This window comes from Anguilla rostrata, chromosome 3, assembly GCF_018555375.3.
Source record: "Anguilla rostrata isolate EN2019 chromosome 3, ASM1855537v3, whole genome shotgun sequence".
NCBI lineage: Eukaryota > Metazoa > Chordata > Actinopteri > Anguilliformes > Anguillidae > Anguilla > Anguilla rostrata.
In genome coordinates this window covers 61,289,122-61,304,823 of record NC_057935.1, presented here as the reverse complement: position 1 = coordinate 61,304,823, position 15,702 = coordinate 61,289,122, and the positions used below count along the sequence as shown (strand labels likewise).

Here is a 15,702-nt window from a genome sequence, read left to right as displayed (position 1 = left end):
CAGGGGGTAGAGAAAGCAGGGACGCACTAGTTAGGGGGGTGAGGGGGCGGGAGGGTAAATGAAACCAGGTGTGTTCTCAGACCGGGGGGAGGGAGGAGGTGTATGCAGCGTTGTTGCACCGCCTGCAAAAAAAAAAAAAAAGACAGATTTTGGAATTTCGGAATTTGGGCCACAGACCAGGAATTTGCTTCCTGGGGGGTCAGAGAGGGGGCCGGTGGGTGGGGGAAGATGGCAGTGCAGGGGAGCTGCCGGGGGGGTGAGGGGGGTTAGGAGTGGGCCGTCCCTCTTGCTCTTTTTCTAACTCTCTCTCTCTCTCGGTCTCGCACACATTCATAATCCAGCCGCCGACCTCCACACTCACTCCCACAGGGCCAGAGACCAGGAGAGGGAGGACAGAAGAGGCATCCGCAGAGCACACAGACACAGACACCCGGACACACAGGAGGGGAAAGCCCAAGCCGTCACGCGCCCGGACTCCGACTGCTCTTTTCTCTTCTTAAATGGAAAGAGGACACGCGGAGAGAGAGGAGCGGAGCGAATGAGAGAAGCGGAACCGGAGACGGACGGGATAAGAGAGGAAGAAGAGGGTCTGGAAGAACGGAGGACTCCTGGCCTGTGAGTACGGTGCGTTCCGGTGCGTGGGGGGGATTTAGGTGGAAGGAGAGGAGTACTGCGTGATAAAAAGTTGGGAGGAAAGAAAGAGGCTGTGAGACTGGAGGGTTGGGGGGGGGGGGTAGCGCACACATCACAGCTGCTCATTTGTTCAGTCGTACACCTACACTGCCTCACAGCTGCATAACACACATAATCAAGCAGTGGGCTCAAAGAGCCAAAGCTTCTTCTCCGCCCCCCCCCACCCCTCTTCGCACACACGCAACCACTCTACAACTGGTACTACAGCTGCACAATTATACTGACCATGACTCACCGGGTCACAGTTTAATACAAAACTACACAGACACATTAATACAAATATCTGGTTCATGTGTCCCACTGTGTTTATACAGACTCTTGTATCAACACAGTATCAGCATTACCCGGACGTTATGCCAAGCAATGGGACGCTGCCAGTTTTAAAATTTTTATTTGTTTCTGTTACTTTTTCCCAATCACGCTGCTCATTTAACTTTGTTACTACACCGCACGTGATATTATGTGACTTTAAAGTGCCACAATCAGTGATACAAAATTATCCATGTTATATTATGATCTCCAGAATAAATGAATGGCATATGTAAAATTTCCACTGGATGTTACTTGTGCTGACTTTTGGCCAAAAAGGTATAGGTCATTTATTCATAGGAGGTCATTTAAAAGTATACAGTATACATTTGAGAAGAGCCCCAGTCAACTATCTCTCTCTTTCTCTCTCTCATGCACACACACACACACACACACACACACACACACACACAAACATAATAAAAATAGTTTATAAATTGCCATTAAAAACAAACCAAATGCATCAGGCTGAGCAACAGGTGAAGTACTGACAGCAACGAGCACACACCCACACATGACATCATAACGCTGAACAAGAGCTTCCTGTGCTTCAACAGTGCACGTCTGTGCGCAGCAGCACACCATGCATCACGCTCATTATAAGTCTTGTTATATTTGCTTCATTTCCCACATTTTTAATGTTCCAGATTTACTTTTCTGGGCCTATACTGGAAGAGTCAGGAGTGAGGAGTCGAACTCACCACCTTCTGGTACTGATTCAAATCCTGACACCCATCCAAAACTAGTCTGCACCTGCTACCACTGTAACTTGAAGGCACATTGTACAATTGCTCTATTTGTAAGGTGTGGTAATGTGTTCTGAATTACAAGGGAACACTGTACAGAGCATTGTACTACATATTAAATTTACAGTAATGAGCTATGAGATTTGTACCACATTTTCTTTCTTTACAATGTGTTGTACAGTCATACAACACTGGTCTGCTCTTCAGAACATTAATATTTGGGTATAGAATAGCCAGAAAATCTGAGAGCTCTGGTACCTCGTTGCAAAACTACTCATGTTCAACAGTTCAGTTGGCAACAGCAGCAATATAGATGTGAGTGAAATCCCAGCTACGCTTGCAGTCCAATGGAAGAAAGCAATCCTTTATTGTTAAAGCCTACAATAAATAATTACTTCCTCCATTAAGCCAGGAGCCAGAGGAGATGCAATATTTATCCTCATTACTGTCAGTAGAGCTGCTGAAGCAGAGAGAGCTGCACTGTGCCAAAGAGCATCTCGCTGTCCAGTAGGAAAGAATAGAGCTACCAGCTAAGCTGTTTAAAAAAAAAAACACACAATTTAATTTAATTTTTATTCTTTACTAGGGACAAAAGTTGTAGGTTTGAAATGCATTTAGTCATGGTTTGGAATAATGCCTATGGATTTGGCCTACTTTGATTTCCTTGTATAGGCTCCTGACCAGGATAATTGGGTGTAGATAATGGATGTATGGATGGATGGATGGATGGACAGTTTCCTTGTTATTTGACCCTCCCATAGACTATATTGCATGTGCCATGTTCCCAGGGCCTGAGCAGAGGCTCCTAAATACTGCTTTTATTATATACACTTGCCAGTACATATTTAGATCATTGCCAACAGTGGCCAATTGAATAGGCTTGGGTGAAGTATCTGGAACTGCATGATTATAAATGAATGTGAAGGGCTTGAATTGAGCTATGAATAGATGCCCACTTTTTAACATTTTACCCATGGGTGTGTGAGTACTTCTAAATCTTAGAAATGAATAGATGATTAAATGAGTATTGTCACCGTATTTCCGTCCCATCGCTGCAATGTCCTCAATTTAGGAGGTTCACTATCCAAGCTGTGCCCCATAAGGGCACTCAACGCTGGTGCAGGCAGATCACAGGCTAATCAGGCTAATGAATCGATATGATTAATCAAGTGAATCAAATGAATCAATGGATCAAATGAATCAATAAGGCAAGGAAAACCCTACTGTCTGTACCCTTCCCTTCCTGGGTGATGCTATGGCCATTGATGTGTCTCTACACAGAATTCCTGCTCATAGCTTTGGAGGAGCAGGCTCAGGATTTGATCTGGTCTATGGGGAACATCTTTTTGTAAGAATACGTGCCTCACCTATATTACATTTACATTGCATTGTGGCATTTATAAGACATTCTTATCCAGATTAACATACCCAGCTTCCGTTTTTGTGTACATACATTTATACACCTGGACATTTCTGCTAAAGCGAATCAGGTTAAGTACCTTGCTGAAGGGTATAATGCCTGTGCCCCAACTGGGAGCTGTACCCACTACCTTTGAGCTACTATCCCAGTTCCAAAACCAGGATACAGACAGATAGCCTACTTGTGGCCCTAAAGCAAGCATCTTATTGTGCAGTTTTTTATGTTGTGTGTAAACTCAGGTTACAACTGGTGACATAATTTCTACTTTAGGAAACAGTCACCCCGAGGATTCTTTGAGGGGGCTGATCTTTCTTATCTTTCACCAGCCCTTCAGTATGGAACCCCCCCAATGTTGCTATGGGTTCCCAGCTCATGAGTGATTCATTCAGCCTCTTTACAGTATGATTGCCTGTCTGGTGCTTGGTTGAGCAGCACCTACTTTACATGTCAGCACCGGGGAACACATACGGAATGTAAAGGCTCTCTGGGATCCTGCTCGATGTCCTCAGAAGTCCCCGAGTCTGGGACGGCGTCCACCGAGCTCCGGGGCCCTGCAGCCGCGGCGGCCCTCTTCCAGGGGCCGTGGCCGCTCTCCGCGGGGATTTCACAAGCCGCTATTTTTGGGATGCAGCGGTGGCGGCGTGACCCGTCTGGGAGCTGGGCGCGCGGCCGGGCCTTGGCGGTGTGCCCGCCACCGAGCCCTCCGCCGCCCTCCTCACCGTTTTAGCTGAAAGCGATACTCTGGGGCGGTGGGGTGACCCAGCGCGGGGGACGGGAACCCACATCCTGCGCCAACGGGATTCCAGAGGCCCAACCGCCACTTAGCGCGCGGCGGCGGCGGCGGCGGCGGCAGTCTCCTCGGCCCGCTGCATCGCGAGCGGTGCATTTCTCAAACCCGTCCCTGGCCTGGCGTAGAGCACTTCTCTCTAGGATCTGCGGCTCTTGCCCAGGGGGAAGACCGCAGCAGCGGCTCTGTTTCGGGGATATCTGCCCCTGTGGTTGACAGCTGTGCTTGTTCAGCATGCTTAGCGACGGAGCCAGTCTTTATGGATAAGCCTCCCAGGGTAGAGAGCATAAAATTGTCATTGTGTGGGGATGTGTCAGTGTGTTTGTGCTTGTGTTTACTGTTAGCTGTGGCCACCCCCACTCTATTTTTAATGTTAATCTCATTTAAATTATGACTTCACCTGCAGTAAAAAAAAACATCCTTGCTTTGCAGCTTGATGGCTATTAAAGTTGCTAACAAGGAACCAAGTCTCACATAGGGGAGGAATCATAATAATTTTCCTTCCTTGCACAATTAATTCTCACTCTAGTGTTAGCGGCTGGCATCCTCTCTCTCTATGGCATGTGCTATGAAGAATGGACTCTTAATTTATAATCCTCTGCAATGATTTTCCCCCCGATCATCATATGGGTCTTCAGAGCATCAACAACTGACTTTATGTCAACATTTCTAAAGATTTAATAAAAACTGAATGTACTCCATCTCATTTTATTCCTGTCCTCTCAATTCCTAGAATGCACTGTGGAGCAGGTTGTGCTTCTGCCAAAATGGTTAAGTGGCAGAAAGTCTTAGCGTAGTATAAGAGCGAGCTACTGGATATCTAGATCTACATCTACATATCTATATCTTAGCTGAGCTGAGCAACTATATCTATCTTTAAAGAGCCAGTGGACAATGTGATTAATAGAATTAGTTACTGCAGTGTGATATGTAAATATAATTAGCTATAATCTATGAAGGTTAACTGATACCTTGTGAGCAACATATGGAGATTATACGGGAGTTTACAGAAACCATGGACACATTTCAAATCACCGTGTTATTTATTAAAAGAAGTAGAAGAGCTTTTCAACTTAGAAATGTACCGGAATAAAGGTAAGTAGCATTCAACTTTAAATTTGAGGGTACCATCCAGGACCTCTCATTTCCTGTAAACATATGTCTCCAGATAAATTACAGGTCAGTGTCAACATACTCTCATCTTGATGCCACCCTTTATTCCCAGTGACCTAGGAGGCACTAAGAGGAGGGTGTACTGTATTTCACTAGTAACGTCCCCATGCTCGTGAATCTGTGCTGCTGCAATGTGAACTTTGTGTGTTTGTTGGCATGTGGATTAATGGGGCTGTGGATGTTGGTGCCAGTTTGTAAATGGCTTTGAGCTGTGACGCGGGCTGGGGAGTGCGCGTTCTGTCACCGCGTGATTTAGCTTCGGCGCTGTGTGCGCGTCAGTGCGCATGCCTCCCTGTGGTTCGATGTCTCCATTCCCAATAAAACAGTAATACGGAGTGAGAGGACTTACGCGTGTGTGTGTGTGTGTGTGTGTGTGTGTGAATCTGCACGTATCCTTTTGGCTTTGGTGTCCATCTCAGTGCCTGGTGAGGTGATTCAGCAGCTTCAGCACTGTGTCTGCGGTTTGGCTGAGGCTGTGTTTCTCAGAATGTGTGTGTGTTTTTGTGAGTATGTGTGAGTGAGTGTGTGTGTGTGTGTGTGTGTGTGTGTGTGTGTGCGTGTGCACATGTGTGTATAGGCTTCTATTTGTCTGTGTGGAAGACAGTGATTAAAATATATCTCCCTTCTCTCCATCCCAAGGGATAGGCCAACTGACTGTTTGGCACTTTTAATTTGGAGTAACAATGATTTCTTATGGCTACTTTGGCTGCTTTTAATCAAAATGAGCTAAAAAGGGGGCACTGGTGGCCCTGCTCACAGCACTGTTCTGTTTTCTCTGGACCATGTAACAGCTGGGTGTCTCTTAAGAACACAGCAGAACAGGCCCAGTCTGTCTCTCTTCCCCCTCAGACACAATGCTTTCTCATGCCCTAAGGTTTTCCCTCTCCCATAAAAAGTAAGATATGACTTGGATTTGAACCAGGAAAACACTGCTATCCTGGTGAGGAAGGAATCGTGACAGCCAGTTGCTCAGTCACTGTGGCCTACAGAACCTCAGTGCATCATAGCCTAGAGCACTCACATCCAGCTCTTCACATTTTACATAAGGTTACGAGATGAAAATAAAACTTAACATTCTATCTGTTGTCAGTTCAAGTCCAAGACTCAATCCACACTGGGGTTTAATACAGCAACACTATTGTTGTAAACTCACCATATGATGTCTGATATAGAGAAAGAGAATAGATTTACAGAACTCAAGAGATACAGTTTTGAGCCAAGTGTGAATTGTTTATGATTTTTATGGACTCAGACATCATTTTGGAACACACTGCAGTCTCTTGGACTGACAAACTAAGAAGGATGTCTGCCAAGACCTAACATTTAAAAAAAGATTTATCTGTTTTGTATTACTGTTGTTATTTCTAGCGGGTGTATTCCGTTATATTTCTCACATTTCACCAGCAGGGGGAGTAGTTTCCATTGCTGTTTTTCTCTACCTATTAGGTAGAAATGTGTTACACTGGACAAGATGCAACAAACAACAAGTGAAAATATCAATAGTTAATTCATGTCACCGAGCCATATTGTGTAATATATTCATTTGCATGAAGTGTAAATTATTGTCTGTAATTTAGAATAAACTGCTGTTATACACTATGCAAATACAGATGGGCATCCAACAGAATATCATAATTATGTATTGTGCTCGCATCATCTGAAAATTTGAATATTACAGAGAAATGTTTTGAGGAGTGAGTATCTTTCTTCCTCTTCTGATCCCATGTTTTGTCACAGACCGTAAATGTTCTCTCTTTCTCTCTCTCCAGAAACATCCACAAACTGCCCAGAACAAGACTGGAATCCTGCAGTGTCAGTGACCCTGCCGCTCTCTGATTGGCCCACGCGTGCTTCTGTTCGCCTGTCTGTCGGCTTCCCTCTGCCCCGGAGTGTCTGCTGATCGTGTCCGTCACTCTGGCTCTGTCTGTGCCTCTGTCTGTGAGCATGCGGGGGGTGTGTGTGCCGCTGCTATGTGTGTGTGTGTCTCTGCTGCTCCGCTGCACTACTTCACAAGCCCCCGAAGAACGTGACAGTCATATGGTAAGGAGGAGGGAAAATCTCTCCTTCCACTCCATCATATCTCTCTCTCTCTCTCTCTCTCTCTCTCTCTATTTCTCTCTCTGTCCCCCTCTTTCCCTGTCTCCCTCTCTCTCTCGCTCATGATTTTGCTCAGACACCCCTTATCCCTCTCCTAAAAGCATTCCTTTCTCTCTGCCATTGCTCTTTCCCCCAGTCTTTCGTTTCTCTGATTATTTTAACCTTTTCTCCGCTTTCTCTCTATCTCTGTCTTACACTTCCCCTTCCCCCATTTTTTTCTGGCAGTTTCTTTCTCTGTGCATTTTCAACCTTTCCTCCACTTTATCTCCCCACAACCCACCCTCCCTTTCCCTAGAACCTCTGTGCTCACTTGCCAGTATGATTTGACAGTTTTTTAAACCTGTCTGTAACTTTATTTGATTGCTGATGGCATTACTAACTCCAAACAAGAGCTTTAGCCTTCAAAAACCAGAAAAAAAACAGCCACGTCTCCATGCAAACCCTCTTTCACTGAAGCAAAAGCTTAGAACATATTGTATGCAAAGGCTTTTTATTGGCCTTATAAAAATGTGTGTTGCAAAAGCGGGGAAAAAGACACACTGACAGCCGTAAGCAGTGTGTCTCAATTCAAAGTAGCGAGTCTCATTCTCACACTGACTTGTATTTGTCTCATAGGAATGCACAGATGGATATCAATGGGATTTACAGACAGAGCACTGCAAAGGTAGTAAAGGTTTTCTCCTCTCTATTCTCTTTCTCAGCTCTGATGTCCTCCTTTCTCCTGACCCTCTGTAGTGCTGTGACCTCACCCTTCAGCTTCTCTCCCTCATCCCTCTCTTTTCCTCAGACGTAAACGAGTGTGAAACTATTCCGGAGGCCTGCAAGGGAGAGATGAAGTGTTTCAACCACTACGGTGGCTACCTTTGCCTCCCACGCTCCGCCTCTATTATCCCTGACCCTCCCGGCCAACCAGGGAGCAGCTTTCCCGATGACGTCACAGAGCCCTACCCCTGCCCTCTGGGGTATGAGTCACAGGGGGGCAGATGCGTGGGTGAGTGGGGGGAGGGAGGGAGAAAGGGAGGGGCAGGTGAGGTGGGTGGGATGTGAAAGGCGGGGTTTGACCCAGGAAGGACGGAGTACAGTTTGAGGCGTAGGTGGGCACTGCGCAGAGTTTGGAACAGACAATGTTGGGCAGCGTTGTCCTCCACGGTCATGTAGGGGAGAGGCGCATGGCTACTCTGCCTGGTGTGGTGTGGTGAGTGACAGATAGCGGGGTGGTTTTTTGTAATCTGCAGAAATTTTGAAGTGACATCCAGTGTTGTAAGTTGATGCAACACTCAAGACACATGAGACAGGGACAGTGTGGGACTGTGTGTGAGTGTCATGGGTGGGCGTGTACAGTGGGAACAGAAGGGAGTGAGCGTGGTCCTCCCTCTAACTGCTGTGCTGTCGTATGCAGACATTGATGAGTGCGAGCACGACCAGCACAACTGCCAGCCCAGTCAGCAGTGCTTCAACACCCAGGGGGGCTTCTCCTGCCAGTGCCCCGAAGGGTACCGTAAGGTTGGCACAGAGTGCATCGGTGAGTGACCCTCCACCACTGCCCCCCGAACCCTCTCACTGTCTCACTGTCCGTCTGGTCCCCACTGTACTGAAGCAATGCTGCTAACTAATCTCTCTGACTTTCACTGCGTATTTCCTATCAACTCTGACCTGATTACTGTTCTCACTCTATATTGCTCTCTAAGTGGCTCTTAGTGTACTATTGTGCAACTCCCTCTTATTGTATTACTTTATAATGGCCTGTCTTGCGTAATTGTACCATTTTTCCTCTAACTCACTGCGTTCCTGTCTCTGTCTTTCTTAGTATAACCACTGACGTTCATGACAAACGAGATGGACAGTTCTTGTGTTCCTTTCATCCACTGTTTTTATGCTTAAAGAGGTTCCCAGGGACGGTCTATCTTTATCTACGGTCCTTCATTAATATTCATAAGATCCTTGCATATCAGAACGCTTAGCACTCAAGAGATAGCAGACAAAAACTTAAAGTGTTAAAAATGACTGACCCTGACCCTCTGGATGATTTAGACAATCTTTTCACAATTCTTGGTATAACTCTGTAAGTGTGCATCAGTGTCACAGCCTGGCTGTCTCTTTGTAAGGATGGTGTCTCCCCTCTTTCCCGCTCTCAGACGTTGACGAGTGCAGGTACAGGTACTGTCAGCACCGCTGCGTCAATGTCCCTGGGTCTTTCTCCTGTCAGTGTGAGCCTGGCTTCCAGCTGGCGGGGAACAATCGCTCCTGCATCGGTGAGGTCTCCCCTAAAGCGCTCGCTCGCACCTGAACAGACACAGAGCAACCAGAGCTCAGAAATCGCATTCAGAACCGAGAAGCTGTCAAAGATTACAGTCAGAAGCCCCAAAGCATCATTTTATTGCTGCTCATACTGATGTCAGAGGCAGAAGACATTCTCATTCTACAGTATGGTGGGGTGAGCAGAGCTGTGAGCTCACTGCTTGTCACAGGTGAAGAGCGCTAACGTGTTGGCCTGCCTGTCCTCTTCCTCGTTGCCCCAGATGTGAATGAATGTGAGATGGGCGCCCCCTGTCAGCAGAGGTGCACAAACACCTATGGCACCTTCCTGTGTCGCTGTGAGCAGGGCTATGAGCTGGGAGCCGATGGCTTCACCTGCAAAGGTAACAGCCTGTGCTAACCCTGACCCTCTCTCCACTGCGTCCACAGGCTGCTTATGTTCCTCATAGCTGTCTGTCTGCCTGCCTGCCTGGCTGTCTGTCTGTCTCTCTCTCTCTCTCTGTCTATCTGTCATCTTTCTGTGTGTCCTACACCTGCTGTTTGTGAGTGTGTGGTGAGGCTGCTGTCTCAGCATGAAGTCCATCCAATTCCCTCTGAGCCTATTTCAGTTTAGGTCCCCATCTTGGCATTCTACTGGGGTACTGTGTGTGTGAGTGTGTGTGTGTGTGAGTGTGTATGTGTGTGTGTGTGTGTGTGTGTGTGTGTACGTGCGTGTGTGTGTGTGTGTGTGTGTGTGTGTGTGTGTATGTGTGTGTGTGTGTGTGTGTGTGTATGTGTTGTGTGTGAGGGGTGTATGTGTGGTGTGTGTACCTTGTTGTGGTGTGTGTGTGTGGTGTGTGTGTACCTGTGGTGTGAGTTGTTGTGTGTGTACTGTGTGTGTGGTGTGTGTATGTTGTGTGTTGCGTAGTGTGTGGTGTGTATGTGTGTGTTTGTTTGTGTGCCTGAGTGCACATGCATATGTGTTTGTGTTTGTATGAGAGGCAGATTCCCTATTTACAGGCTCCTGGCCATCTGTAAACTCCAGTGGACATCTGTCTCATTCAGCGGAAAAGCACCTGGAAGCTGTCAATACGAGGTGCAAAGCAGCTTGTGGAAGGAATCCCAGCTCTCCAGGCAGAGCAATTCTTTATGATTATATAGCGCCTTCCCAAGCCCTTAATTCATGTTTATTTCACAAGATTATAGTGGTGCCTGGAACATTTTTACCCTCTTCATGGCTGTTTTTATCCGTCCTGTCTAATCTTGTCCCTTTCTGTCATCGGGCCCCGCTGACAGCCCTGGCTGTGAGTGCGGCCATTTTGGCGGCCATTTGGGCCAGTACCCTATTTATTAGCAGCAAAGACACAGTAAGCACATTTTCTGCACAATCTCAGCTTGATGGATTGGTATGGTGCACAGCCCCATATATTTACCTTGCTGTGTTTGTACAGTGTTTCAGCTCTGACTGAAAATCACTCCAGGCTTCAGCTTTTATTGGTCCCCTGAGACCGAGCTGCCTGTGTCAATGTACACTCACCCGTTCCCCACTCCCTCCATCCCTCCTTATCTTTCACCTCCTTCCCTCTTTTCCTGTCAATCCCCCCCTCTCTCCTCTTTCCCTTTCCCTTAAATTTCAAGTGTCTTTAATGCTTAAAAAAGAAATACATTTCTACATATTTATATCTATGAAGCATACCTATCATTTCAAATATGGCAGTTGAAATGACACTGCAAATACTGCATATTTATATATTTCTTTATATATTGCATATTTCAAAGTGTGTATTACTCTCCCTGCTGAGGGTGGACACACACTTGGCAGTTTACGCTCTGTTTTTCTCGACATGCGTACTTCCGCTCACCCTGGGCAGAACCACAGTGTGGCTCTCCTCTTCCGCTAGGAGTGTAGGAGTGCTACTGCGCAAGAAAAGGGTCCCACTCTGAGAACAACATGGCGGCATGTCAGCCATGCAGATTCTTCCTGTGCAACAGTCAGACCGTCGGCCCCTTCCTCACCACCTACACAACCCAGCTCTTAGTCCAGGCCATGATTATTTCCTGTCTGGACTACTTCAATTCTGTTCTCGCTGCATTCCCCTGCCCCTCCCCCCCTCCCCCCCACCTCGGCTCAGCGGCGTTTCTCCCCTTCTCTACCAATATTGGCTCGCAACAATTTCAGAACGTTGGTGCTGGCCTATCGGACACCTAAAGGGACAGCTCTGTGATATCTTCAGAAGATCATCAGCTTTCCCCATCAGCCAGACCTCTCTGTTCTGCTACCTCTGGGCGTCTGGCTCCTCCTGCAGCTGGAGGTCATGTCTCCTGTCTGTTCTGACCGTCCAGAGTTGGAATGAGCTTCCCACTGTGGTCAGGACCATAGTAACCCCGCCCATCTTCTGATGCAGACTGAAGACTCACCTCTTCGGACTGAAACATGGCTCCTCTTTAGCTGATCCTCTTTTCTTCTTATTGGGTTTCCCTTTGGGATAGTGTTAAAGGAATAGCTGTTTGAATTTATGTCATCGGTATAGTGGTATTTAGTTTTGTTTACAATAATAATTGTTGGATTTTTGGGTTATATTACATTTATTGGTTATAAATGGGACTACATGGTGATAATGGGTTTTTTTTCCAATACTGATGTTCTCCGCTTCTGTAAGTCACTCTACATTAGAGCATCTAGAGCAAGTGATTGATTAATTGATTGATTAGTTGTGTGGTTGGGTGATTGATTGATTGATTGATTGATTGACATGGGAAGGAATAGCACATCTCTGTCTGCTTCTCCCTTTCCTGCTGCTCTTCTTCCCTTTTGTCCTTAAAAGGTCAACCTTCAGAATGCAGCCCAGCCGATGCCTTTCATTTCTCTCTGTCTGCAGATATCGACGAGTGCGGCTTCTCCAGCTTCCTGTGCCAGTTCCAGTGCGTGAACAAGCCGGGGAAGTTCTCCTGCGTGTGCCCGGAGGGATACCAGCTGCAGAGGGCACGCCTGTGCCAAGGTCCTGTCAGCATCCTGTATCAGTGACCGTAACTTATCTTTTTATGAGGCTCTCCGGTGGGGTGTCCAGCCAAAGCCCTGGTACAGAGTGCAATGTTGCACCCCAGAGTCAAATCATGAACACAGCAGTGCTAAATTGGCCAGGAGTCCTATAGGTCAATATGCGATCATGTGTCACCCAGGGAGGGTGGGTTTATATCGGCTAGCCATCATGGCAATAATTGCTATTTTAAGAATTTACCATGATTCTTTTCATGAGAGTGTAACCTCTTTTCCGTGTCTCCGTCCTTCTCACCAGATGTGAACGAGTGTGAGACAGGCACACACACGTGCACGGAGGGACAAACCTGCGTGAACACCAACGGCGGACATCGCTGCGTCGACAATAACCGCTGCCAAGCTCCCTACACACAGGTGTCCAACAAGTGAGTAACACACACACATACAAGAACACAGGCACACACTCATATACACACACACACAAACGCAGGCACACACTCATATACACACACGCATGAACACAGGCACACACTCACATGTACACACACACACACACACAGAAATACATTTACAACACAACTGTATAGATCTGAGCAGCTTTCCCCATTATTTAGCGATAGCCTATATGCCTCCATTACACATCCTCTTAATATATCACATCTGCGAGATAAATTCTCTGCGTCATTATCATTATTAATTTTTCCAGATATCGGGCCAAATGCATACTTTATTTATCTGAGTGCATTCCGGCATCATTAAAAGAGTACAACTATAATCTGGGTGTTAAATTGATAACAGGTGCAGGCATTTGGGTTGCACTCTCTCGTGACATGTACTCCGGCAACTCACGTCCCAGTTTTTTTATTATTTTATTTTCCTCATACGGCATCAATTATACTTCTGCCCCCGCCCCCCCCCCCCTTATAATTACTGAAACCGTCCAGCTTGGCCTGAAGGCTGCCTGCCTGCAGTGGGGGGAAACAAGGGAACATTGTATGCGTGCCTATGATAACAGCACCCTCTAGTGATTGATATCTGAATCGACACTTGAAGCATCTGAAACCCATTGCCAAACGTGAAACAGTGCCAAGTTCAGCATAACATTTTTTTTTTAGAAGTTCAAGTTTGTATGAGCTTTATATTGGAAAAATATTTGCACCTTCAAAGCTACAACTGACATGTTGTAGTGAGGAAGACAAATGTGTCTTGATTGGTTCATATCTCAATCAAGAATTTAAACTCCATAGAGGTTTCATCCTTAATGCAGAACGTAAAACCTTACCCTCCTTTTTAGAGCTGCAACATACATTTATAGCTTTTGAGATTTGATTTTTTTAACAGGATTAAATCATTTCCCAATTCTGTCTTTCTCCCTCCCACCCTCCTCTGTACATCTCCCTTTGTGCGTCTGTCTGTCCAGCCGGTGTGTCTGCCCGGTCACCAAAGCAGCCTGCCGGGACCTGCCCTTATCCATCGTCCACCGCTACATGAGCATGACGTCCAATCGCACGGTGCTCTCCGACGTCTTCCAGATCCAGACCACCAGCATCTCCCCCGGGGCCCACAACGCCTTCCGCATCCGCTCCGGCGACGACCGCGGCGCCTTCTACATCCGCGTGAGTCGCGCGCGGGTCCCTGCTTTCTGACTGCGGCGCATAGCGCGCTCTCCCCGCTAGCCGCTGTGTAACACACAGAGCGGTTATCCCAGGTCAATGGCATGGTGTCAGTTACACGTCATGCTTAATTAGGTGGTGTACACACACCCCCCTGGAGGGCACCCGCTCTGACCTTCAGGGATCAGAATGTCCGTGTAGCTGAAATGTCAGACCTGGGAAGGGTTAATGGTCCTGCCATTAAACCGGGCACTCTGAAGCAATGAGCGAGTCAATTAACTAGACTGCTATAGCTCTGTGGAACGAACAGGGAGCTGTAACGACGCACACGTGTGCCACACACACCGATTCCTGACCAAACTCGCATGCTCAGGTATGCACAGCAAGCCTTCTTGCAAATGTACACAAATTAAGCAAAAAATGCCAAAGATTTGCGAAGATTAAATGCGGAGTGATAAATGCAACATGATGCAGTCAAAACTTATTTTAAATGCTAAATACAAGCTAGAGAAACCTGGACAGGAAATATCACCCAGTAAAATGATGAACAAAAGTGTGGTGATCACACAATACAAACCAGTTATATGGTTCACATTATCTGTGTGTGTGTGTGTGTGAGTGTGTACATGCACACATTAATCGGTCTGCCATGCAAGTAACATGACCTTTTCAACCTGAAGCTGTAGAATTTCTCTTTTTGGCTTCTCAAGCCAACAGCTGCACTTGTGTCTTATGTCTCTGTTTCTGTGGCATGTGTCCTGCAGCAAATCAACAACATCAGTGCCATGCTGGTCCTGGCGCAGTCTGTGACCGGGCCCAAGGAGTACATCTTAGACCTGGAAATGGTGTCCATAAACCCCATCCTGAACTACCAGAGCAGCTCTGTCCTACGCCTCTCCATCTATGTGGGACAGTACACATTCTAGAGCAAACAAGAAAGCGATCACAAGAAACAGAGGAGAGAAATGGATAGAGAGAGTGAGAGAGAGAGAGAGAGAATGAGAGAGAGAGAGAGAGAGAGGAGGGAGAGAGGGACAGAGAGCCAAATCAAAGTGTGGCTCTTAAAAATAATGTGTCATAGACTGGAAGAGAGAAAATGTGGGAGATAGGAAGAGTGAGTAATAATCACACATTCACAGGCCTCTATTAGGATATTCTGTGTGTCCACTGGGGTAAAAAACTTCACTGACAGGGTCATCGAACAATGGCTAGTTTCAAGTGAACGTCAGAAAGTAATGAACAGAAACTGTACAAATTCACATAAAATATGAATAGTATGGTTTTGATGAGAAACGGTATGAAACAAAGAGCAAGTGGCAGTCCTCTTTGCAAGCGACTTTTACTGGTCTCTGATTGGTTTAGATGTCCATGATGTGCCTGCGGTAATATTGGCACATGCGCTGTGACACCATGAACTGTATTTTAATAGACTGTCCCAGAACTGACCCCGTCCACTTGCCCATTTAAGTACATTATTGTCCCTTTTTTTCATTCAAACCTGCCTATTGCTCATCCCTCATCTCCCTCCGACCTCTTTGTCTGAAGTATAGGTTGCTCTCCAGACTTGCTCTCTGTGCCACTCTGTCACACTGATCTCAGATCAGTGCTTAGCTGTTCAGAACCCAGGGTGC

General features: G+C 46.6%; 1 protein-coding gene across 3 annotated transcripts; it reads left to right on the top strand.

Annotated features, from left to right (window-relative positions):
• The first annotated feature begins 313 nt into the window (after positions 1-313).
• efemp2a (EGF containing fibulin extracellular matrix protein 2a) lies at positions 314-15,337 on the top strand. 3 transcript variants are annotated; one of them, XM_064329069.1, is made up of 11 exons: positions 314-615; positions 6,898-7,168; positions 7,841-7,889; positions 8,013-8,216; positions 8,625-8,747; positions 9,361-9,477; positions 9,745-9,864; positions 12,340-12,459; positions 12,757-12,883; positions 13,879-14,074; positions 14,836-15,337. In XM_064329069.1, exons 2-11 carry the CDS (start codon positions 7,073-7,075, stop codon positions 14,995-14,997), a joined length of 1,314 nt encoding a protein of 437 aa, XP_064185139.1. In that variant the 5' UTR covers positions 314-615; positions 6,898-7,072; the 3' UTR covers positions 14,998-15,337. The 3 variants fall into 3 exon arrangements, with proteins under 3 accessions (XP_064185139.1, XP_064185140.1, XP_064185141.1); XM_064329070.1 differs by having other exon boundaries at positions 314-624; XM_064329071.1 differs by lacking the exon at positions 9,745-9,864.
• Positions 15,338-15,702: the final 365 nt, after the last annotated feature.